General features: G+C 29.4%; 1 protein-coding gene across 4 annotated transcripts; it reads right to left on the bottom strand.

Moving 5' to 3' along the window:
* Positions 1 to 488: 488 nt before the first annotated feature.
* LOC138911800 (homeobox protein 10-like) lies at positions 489 to 2893 on the bottom strand. Of its 4 annotated transcripts, none has more exons than XM_070212847.1 (5): positions 2130 to 2893; positions 1223 to 1271; positions 1098 to 1157; positions 973 to 1032; positions 489 to 907 (listed from the first exon to the last, which is right to left on the bottom strand). In XM_070212847.1, the coding sequence occupies exons 1-5, from the start codon at positions 2769 to 2771 to the stop codon at positions 537 to 539; spliced, it is 1182 nt and encodes a 393-aa protein (XP_070068948.1). In that variant the 5' UTR covers positions 2772 to 2893; the 3' UTR covers positions 489 to 536. The 4 variants fall into 4 exon arrangements, with proteins under 4 accessions (XP_070068948.1, XP_044248575.1, XP_070068949.1 ...); XM_044392640.2 differs by having other exon boundaries at positions 1223 to 1293; positions 2130 to 2288; XM_070212848.1 differs by lacking the exon at positions 1098 to 1157.
* Positions 2894 to 10599: the final 7706 nt, after the last annotated feature.

Below are 10599 nucleotides of genomic sequence, written 5' to 3'. Positions count from 1 at the left end.
GTTCTAATAGAAATAATAATCAAGACATTGAAATAGAAAAATTAAAGAAAAATATTGATGATTGTACATTTGAAATGTTTTATACAGAATTAGAAATAAATTTACTGGATTGTGAAAAAGAATAAATGTAATCTATAATAAAAATAAATGAAATCTATAATAATAATAATAATCTAGCAACATCACTTTTTATTTAAAGGTTAATTAAAGGTAATGTATAAACCATATATTACAAATCAAAACAGCATTATAAAATTTTTATTTTTAAAAGAATAAACATCGCTTTTTATTTATATGTTAATTAAAGGTAATGTATAAACCAAATATTACAAATCAAAACAGCATTATAAAATTTTTATTTTTAAAAGAATAAACATGGCTTTATTAAGAGGTTAATGTTAAAATTTCTCAGAACAATATTATAAAATATTTTTTTTTGTTTTTTTTTTTAAATTTAAAGAACAAACATAGCTTATTAGAGGTTAATGTTAAAATTTCCAAAAACAATATTATAAATTTTTTATTTTAAAGAACAATTAAAATGTTTTCTTCGAATTACATTCAATTTGCTTACTTTCTTCTATATTTAGTGGTATAGTTTGTACATAACTATTTATACCACCCTCTAATATATAGATTTTATTATCATCATTACTTAAAGGAATTGATTTTATATATTCATCATTATCCTTATCTAAATTTAAAGGAATAGTTTGTATGTAGTTACTTATTCCACCTTCGACAAGAATAGATTCCTCCTCACTAGGTGATCTTGTAATACATGGCTCTGGATTATCCTCATCGAAAATATTCACATCATGGTCATCATCATCATCATCATCGTCATCTTCATCATATGAACCCAGAGCGTCGTCTTTAACCTCTTTTTTGTTGAAGTTTTGAAATTCTGAAAATATAAATATTATTAGTATAAATATTATTTTATATATGTATATTTATTAATCAACTCACCTTTTAGTACTCCACTCGAAATAGTATTATTAACCTCTTTTTTGTTAAAGTTTTGAAATTCTGAAAATATAAATATTATTAGTATAAATATTATTTTATATATGTATATTTATTAATCAACTCACCTTTTAGTACTCCACTCGAAATAGTATTATTAACCTCTTTTTTGTTAAAGTTTTGAAATTCTGAAAATATAAATATTATAAGTATAAATATTATTTTATATATGTATATTTATTATTCAACTCACCTTTTTGTACTCCACTCGAAATAGTATTAGCAACTTCTTTATTTAAATTCTGCAAAAACAAACATATTTCCCTACTCAATCAGATTATAGTATCACTATTAGTTATTTTGAAGTCATTAATGTCATTAATTAGAATTGTATCTGTACTAATCTCACTTTCTTTTTTATTTAAATACTCAGTTAGCATTTGAGATTCTATATTTCTCTTTCTCAAATATATTGCATTAATTTTTTCTGCTGTTTCAATACCTATTTCATTTATTTGTGGGTCATCTCCAAGATATCCTGGTTCTACATCTCCAATCTCTTCCCTTTTACTCTCTTGCATAGAAATAATATCAGCATCTTTCGAAATTCTTTCATATACTTTCCTATCTTTCTGTCTCTCTGCATGTATTAGTGCATGTGTTAGAACTTCAGCAAATTCAAAGCAATTTATTCTTAATGTTGCTAGGGGAGGACTAATATTTCGTTTAGATTTTCGTTGCTGGTGGTGGTGGTGGTGGTGGTGGTGGGGAGTAGTTATATGTTTTGAATTCCTACGTTTAGATTTATTTACACTACGTTTAAAATTCAATCTTCTATATATATTATTGTAGTGACATTTAACACCTACCGTAGCACTTTTATATTTTACGGTGAAGAATCTATTTAACCCCCTTCTTCCTAAATCCAGATGCCCCCCTATTTTCCTTTCATTCTCAATTAATTGCTTTTTAAAATTCTCTATTATTCCTCTCTTTGTAAATTCTATTTCAGTGTTATGCATGTTTACAGTGTTTTTTAATTTATGTGTGATATTTCTTTTTATTGGAACTCGTCCTATACTTTCGAATTCTGACTCACTATCATTGATACCAATCCCTATTTCTTGAGTTGTGTTAGTTATTTTAGGTGCTTCACTTACGTTTTGAAATTCTGACTCACTATCATCGATACCAATACCAATTCCTTGTGATTTTTCAGCTCCTACGCTTTTATTTTCTATTTTCTCAAAATTTGTATCTTTAGTAATATCAAAATGATTGAGTGAGTTTGTTGTTGTTGTTGCAGATGTTGTTGTAGTTGCAGATGTAGTTGTAGTTGCAGATGTGGTTGTTGTTGTAGATGTTGGGGTACTTGATTCTTCTTCTTCCTCCTCCTCCTCCTCCTCCTCCTCCTTATTACTTATCAAAGTAGGTGGGTTTGATGTTGATGTTGATGTTGTAGGTGTAATTGTTGTTGTTGTTTTTATTTTTTCTTCAAGCACAGTTGTATTAATACTATTATTAGCATTAATTATTTTCATGTCCACTTCACTTTTTAAATTTTTTTCACTGTCATTAGTACTATTCTTCATAAGATCTATAAAAATATGGCTATCTTCCAAGATCTCGAATTTTAAGTCAATTTTTATGATTTTATTTAATTTCGGCATATTTATAAATACTCCAATTGAGTTATTTGAGATAGAGGGTTTCTCAATGATTAACATTTCACTAGGCACCGGCAACATTTTCACAACCGGATTCATTAATGATATTAAAAAAAATATTATCAAGAACGACATTTTAAGTTTTTTGATAAATGCACACGCAAACGAATAAACGATCCGAAATTGACTTGCGCAAACGAGTAAACGATCCGAAATTGATTTGCGGGAACGAATAGACGGAAACTGAAAACTTTTTAAAATGCTTCCCCCCCTTTATAACATCTAGATTTGTATATGTATATACATAAATATATACATGAGTCTATTTCACGCATTGACGTCAATGCGTACATTTTAATTGATTGTATGCCTCAAGTTGTTGTTTTTGTGAATCCAACTATCAGCTAATTTTGGAAAAGTCTAGACAGTGCGTAACTATACAATCATTTTTTTTTTATTTGTTTTAGATTCTTTAGAGTTTAAGTTCCATACAAAATTCTTATCTGCACACACACACACGCTCTCTTAACCTACTCAACTCACAAGCACATAATCAATTCCATTCGAATTCTTATCTGTACACGCACGCTCTCTTAACCTACTCAACTCACAAACACATAATCAATTCCATTCGAATTCTTATCTTTACATGTCTCTTCACACTTTATAAATAGGAATTGTGTGTGTGTGTGTGTGTGTGTGTGTGAAGAAACATAATTTGATTTGAGTCATTGACGTCAATGTGTGAAATGCCTAACCAACGCACAAGCACATAATCAATTCCATTCGAATTCTTATCTTCACATGTTTCTTCACACTTTATAAATAGGAATTGTGCGTGTGAAGAAACATAATTTGATTTGAGGCATTGACGTCAATCTGTGGAATTTAATTTTTCTTCGCATTTTCTTGATTTTATAGAATTTCTTTTTTGTGAATCCAACTATCTTCCGATTTTGAAAAGCCTAGCCAACGCACAAGCACATAATCACCTTTTTGTTTCAGAATCTTTTCAACAAGATAAGTATTAGGGAATTTTGTTTTTTTAATTTCTTGTTTATAGAAGCCCCCTTGAATTGGATCACCCTTCAAGTCTTCAAGTAAATATGTGGTGGGTGATGTATTTTGTACTTTCCGAATTCGAAAAATTTCCGTTGTCCAGTTTGGAGTATAACCTTTTTCAAAGACATGCTTATATTTACTTATTCGTACATGATCCCCCTCTTTAAACTCTCCATTTATGAATATTTTTAGATGATTGTATGATCTCATCAAAATCTGTTTTTCATTTTTAGCATTAACATCAATGGGTTTCATTTTAATTGTTCTATGCTTCCTATTGTTATAATTATTAATCAATTCTTTGTATATTTCAAGCCATGTATATTTTCCATTAAAACTGAACTCACGCCACATAAGTTCTTTTATTGTTCTATTAAAACGTTCCACAATAGATGCTTTAAGAGTACTAAATGTTGAGTAATGATTAATTTCATATCGTTTCATTAATTCTCTAAATTGTTTATTATAGAATTCATTTCCATTATCTGTTTGTAAATTCTTTGGTACTCCACGACCAGATTTTATTATTTTTTCCATTGCTCTTGTAACTTCTTCTGCATTTTTTGATTTTATTGCTTCACCCCATCCATATTTAGAAAAGGTATCTATTACTGTTAATAGATACCTAAAGCCTTTATTCGATGATGCATATGCCCCCATTTCAACTAAATCAGCCTGCCATAAATCATTAATACCCTTTACTATAACTCTACGTCTTGGAAAATTCTTGAATGATGGTCGATGTAACTCATTTACAATATCTCGTTTACTCATGACTTTATTTGATTTGGTACAAATGGTTTCTTCTCTAAAGATTCAGTTTCACTTTTTAAAACTGCAGTCGGTGCAATGATATAATTGAAAATGTTACTTTCTATTTCATTTATATCCTCTACTATCTTATTAATAGTTTTCAAAAGATAGTCCAATTTTTTAGAAATTTCACTCACTTTTCCCTCAATATTATTGATTCGAGGTCTTAATCTAAAGATTTCTTGTTTTTGTGGTTGTTTAGAAATTTCACTAGATGTATTCTGTACTAGTTTACTTATTTCATCATCTACATAAAATTTTGTTGCAATATCATTTTCATGAATGGGGGGTAGGGAATTTTTAAATCGTTTCCTCTGAATATTTAAATGTCCATCATAATCATTGAGTATACTTTGAAATTTTTCTACACCTTTTGTTATATCTCTTGAGTACTCTTTCTCATTTAAAAAACAACCAAACTTATCAACTGACATTTTAATTATAAAATAAAAAATGAAAGAACGGTATATTTATGTATGATCCACATTAATTGTTAAGACCTCTTCTTCTTCGTTTTTACGATGTGAAAATGGACTACCTCGAAGTATCGTTCCATCTATTTGTATCTGATCAGAACGAGTGATTGGTGCGGGTTTTTTCCGTAAATTTTGATTTATGAAATTGTTAAGATTTTCCAATTTATCAAGAAGCTCTTTTAATCTATTATGTATATTCTCCATTTGAGTTACCATTTTTATTACTTTACTTTCCAACTCTGATACTCTTTTATTTCGTTGATGAAATGATTTAGTTATAGTTTCGATTTGTTGTGATTTCGCTTCGTTAATTTTCTCATCTACATAAAATTTAATAGCCAAATCATTACCATTTATTGGTTTTGAAGAGTTTTTAATTCTTTTTTTCTGAACATTTATGTGACCATCAGTATCTAGATTTAAACCTGTAAGACTCTCAACTTCCCTTTTGAAAAGTGAGGAAAAATCTCTATCATTTGAAAAGTGACCAAACTTGTCAATAGACATTTTACTATTAAACCAAATGAGAAAATGTTTTCCCTTTTATTAATATATTATTTTTGCTTCACGCAATTCTTCTATTATTGAAAGAATTTCATTAGTATGGTTATTATTACCAGCAGCTCTTGATGCCATTAAGAGTTGTAATCTTTCAACAAGTTCATTCACATTATCCCAATATACATAATTTGGTGGTAATTTTTGTAGTCTCATATACCCAGAACCAGTATATTCTTTATTTACTGAAGACGACGATATTAATGGTTTAATAATTGAAGAATATTTTTTAGAACGATTTCCTTTTATTTGACCATCTGGTTGGTAGTTTCTTTTGTGAGCACTTGTTTCAATTAAAATGTTTCTATATGAATTTAAATCATTCTTAGTATAATCCTTAGGATTGTTATGAAAAATTAAAGAGTATAAACCAGGTGATAGAGTCCATAATTTTCCGCTTCCTAATTCCATTTCATTTTTTTTAATTTTAAGTGTACTATTACCCAACATTAAAATATTATTTTCTTCTCTTGGTCCATAACTATTATCTAAAATCTTTTCTTGTTTTAACTGATTAATATTGATATTATACTTCACCTCGGTTTCTTCATATACACTTTCATTTAAATCATCTATATGAGAGTGTTGTGAAACATCAGATTCGTCTATAAGAGATTCATGAGAAATGTCAGTTTCATCTATATGAGACTGCTGTGAAACATCAGATTCATCTATATGAGAGTGTTCTGAGTAAGCATCAACATAAGCATCACTCTCACTATCACTTTCAATTACTCTCTCCTCTACCCTTTTATTAGTTTTAGGTACGTTAATTTTCTCTTTCTTGAATTTGGTCTTAACATTGTGTGTATCATTAATATACTTTTTTTTCTTATTTAATTTTTTATTTTCACTTAGTAATTCATTTAAAGGTTCTGTAATAGGTTTAAAAGTTTCCTCCAAATTTGATACGTTCTCATTTTTTATTTGCTTCAATTCATCAAATTTTCTTTTTAATGAATTCCTACTTTTTGTCAACTGTTCTAAAAGATTTCGCTTCATTGTTGTAGTTTTCTCTGATACTCATGTAGTACTGGGGAGAAATGTAGTATAATATAAATATTTATAACAAAGTGTTTTGAGTTTAATGAAATTTTATTTTTATTTGATAAAACAAGTACATTAATAATATTAAAATTTAATACATTTTAAGCTTTATTTAATTCTAAATAGAGGTTGTTATCATTCCTTTTAATAATACAAAACATATTATCTTTTATATATTCAATGGTTGAATCATCTAAAGTCGAGTATCGTTCCGGTAAGTACAGCATATACTCTTCAAGTTCAAGAGTGAGGGCCATTCCAAAGCTGGTTTTTTTGCGTTGAGCTCGTCGAATAGGGTAGCACACATCCGATTCCATCTTTGTCTTTGTTAAGAGAGGCTTTGGTAGGTTAGCATTAAAATCCTTGAGTACCTTCATCATTTCTGGGTTGACCATTTGTAGTTGTTTCTTCATCTAGTTGTTTCTTCTTGTTATTGTTATTGTTTTTGTTGTTTGTAGTTGTTTGTAGTTGTTTGTAGTTGTTTGTAGTTGTTTTTATAGTTGTTTTTTATAGTTGTTTTTTCTTGTTATTATTGTTTTAACTGTTTTTCTTGTTTGCGAGATGATTTACGTTAAAACTTGCAACTTAAAACTTAGGTTGAGACAGTTTACAAGTGGTTTTTCAAATGCGACTTAAAATAACTTTTGATCGAGTTTTTATACCTTTTGGTAAACTAGCCCTCCTTTTTCTATCTCTTTCTTGATATAGAATTGACCAATCATAGCAGCGAATAGCATGTGAAATAGAGTGGGTTTCAAGAATCATAGAGAATCAAAGAGAAGTCACTGGACCATGAGGAGAAAGTTAGGGAGAGATAGAGAGTAAGAATTGGAGGGAGAGGTGTCCACAGTTGGTACTATTAAAGACCTGTTTTCTCTCATAATTATAGTTAATATTATTCCCCAAGTATTTCACAACTTCTTTTGGGGGCTGTAAATTTCCAAAACTATCAAAATAATGTATACTTTTTTTATTTTTGTTGTAAGCTACCCAATGTGTACCATTTGATGAACTATCATCTAGGTTTATAATTCCTGACTCTTCTCTCCAAGGAGATTTTGGTAGTGAGTCTCTCATAAACACACCTCGGAAATGTGGAATATACTTTTGACCAAAATTCAAAATTTCAAAATTTGAAAGCGGTTTTTTAGGTAGCTTAGTAATCAGTTTTTTGGATTTCCTCTAAATGGATTGAGATATAATCCATAACCTTTTCTATAAGGTTTTAGAAACATTCCTTCACCCACCTTAATACTTTCCATTTTTGTATTATGTCGTTTACTCTCTTCTAATTGTTTTTTTCCAATATTTGCATTATTAATAGTTTTAACAATGGCTGCACTACCAGAGGCAAGACTACCTAATGCACTTAATGCAGTCAAAATGGGTACAATAGGTAAAAAACCACCAATTTTCGGTACATTAATGATGCGAGGAATCTTAATTTTTTTTTTATTTCTACCAATTGTTTTACTGACTGCTTTACGCGCAACCTTGATTGCACTCATTAGATCTAGTGGTTTTTGAGTTTTCAATGCCCGCATTCCTGTTTGGACAACATTTGAAAAACTCTTTACCTTTGATCTCCTTTTCTTACACTTTCTCTTTGTTTTCTTCTTCTTCACACCCATTCCGAATTTCTTTTTTGTTTTCATAATATTTGTAATCAAGTATGCTGCTGTTTTCTCTGCAATACTACTATCTTTTGCTCCAACACGTTCCCACGCTTTATTTATTAATATTGCATCAGCCTTATGTCGATCCGCTAGATCCTTATTTTGTGAATATGCAATATCATGTACTCTACAAGCTTCATCCAATTGATTTATCCCACGATCACCGCGCTCCAACCTTTGTTTAAGCTTTGTTCCAGGTCCACAAAAATTATACCCAGGAATATGTGCTTCAAATGGAAGTGTGTTAATTATTTTGTTGATAATACCACTACCTCGTTTCAAGTTTGAACTCTGACTGTAACAATTATAAAAACTTTTACCCATTTTATATAATGTTTAATCAAGGAGCATTTCTCATCGAATGAACTACATTACACATGTGAATATGCGTTTAATACGTCAAAAACAAGAAATCTATGTTAGAAATATCGAGGGTGGTGATCAATCATTTAAAAATTCAGTTCCACGACATAGTTCTTTATTACCCAATACAATAAGAGCATTGGTTGTCGGTCCGTCAAACTGTGGAAAAACAAATGTTATGCTCAGTCTTATTGAAAGTCCAAACGGACTTAAATTTGAGAATATATATGTATTCTCAAAGAGTTTATACCAACCAAAGTATGAGTATTTAGAGAAACTAATTAAACCGATAAAAGGTATGGGATATTATACATTCTCACAAAATGATGAAGTTTTACCACCCGCTAAGGCTAAAGAAAACTCTATTATGATTTTTGATGATGTTGCTTGTGAAAAACAAAACAACATTCGTTCATATTTTTGTATGGGACGTCATAAAAATATAGATTCTTTTTACCTATGTCAAACGTATACTCATATTCCAAAACATCTAATACGTGATAACGCTAATATGATTATAATGTTTAAACAAGATGATTTAAATATGCGACATATATATCGTGATCATGTAAATACTGATATGTCTTATGATTCATTTATGAAAATTTGTCAAAAGTGCTGGAGCGATAAATACGGATTCCTCATAATAAGTAAAGATAACGATATGGAAAAAGGAAGATATAGGAAGGGTTTTAATGAATTTATAATTATTTGAGAATATAAGTTTCGTTCTGTAGGCTATATTTTCACAGTTCATTATTAGATTCCAAAATGAGTAGATCATTCACTCTTACACTAAATGGTAATGAACCCATTACAAACATTACTTATTTCCCACCCATAGAACTGACGAATGGTGACTATGAGTGTGCACTCATTGACTTTCATATGTACAACTCTATACCCAATGTTGATATAAATAATAATCTATTTCATATTGGTGATAAAGTTATTGAACTCCCCATAGGATCATATGAACTCAATGATATTTATGATTTTCTAAAAAATAAACTAAATGATTATGATCTTGAGAAAACATTTCAAATGGAAAGTAATAATAACACACTTCAAGTTCATATTACAACTACCAAGGAACCTATTTATTTTAATAAAAACAACTCCATTGGACAATTGCTTGGTTTCAATAAAAAAATAATCTACCCCGACCTGAAAAAAACATATATATCGGATCAACCTGTTAACATTTTAAAAATAAACACAATACGCTTAGTATGTAATATTGTGAGCGGATCATATATTGATAGTAGACAAGATCATTCATTATACGAATTCGGAATTAATGTTCCACCGGGCTATAAAATGAATATCACACCACACAATCTCATTTACTTACCAGTCAACACTAGAGAAATAAGTACACTCTCTATACACATAACTGATCAGAACGGCGAACTTATTAATTTACGTGGTGAAAACTATACAATTCGTTTACATTTAAGACTAATACAATGATTATATATAATAAAAGAGATGATACTTACCATCATCAGCACACTTTCAAACATAAAGTTATAGGAAGAGGATCGAAAGTAAAAAGACACACAATTACATTAAAAAACAAGTTAATTCTTAAATCACTGGGCTTCAAAGTACGAGTTTAACTAAAGTTATGGGTCTGAATGAAATATTGGGGGTACGAGAAAAACCTTTCTCTGATGATAGTATATCGAAGAAAGAATATCACAGTTATTCACCGTATCAACAATCATTTAAACCGAATGATGAGATAAGAATTACAATTCAAAATCAAGATTTATATGTACTCCCCCATGAGAGTCTTCTAAATTTTCAAGGAGATATTACTCTAATTAAGGAAGGGGGGGCGGTAGAAACTCAAAATGTTATTGGGAGGATGAGAAATAATTGCATGGCGTACTTTTTAGATGAAATACGCTATGAAATAAATGGTGTTGAGATAGATAGAACAAGGTTTAGTGGTATTACTTC

Source organism: Drosophila takahashii, chromosome 2R (assembly GCF_030179915.1).
Source record: "Drosophila takahashii strain IR98-3 E-12201 chromosome 2R, DtakHiC1v2, whole genome shotgun sequence".
Taxonomy (NCBI): domain Eukaryota; kingdom Metazoa; phylum Arthropoda; class Insecta; order Diptera; family Drosophilidae; genus Drosophila; species Drosophila takahashii.
The sequence above is the reverse complement of the archived record's forward strand: the minus strand, read 5'-3'. Positions and strand labels throughout refer to the sequence as shown.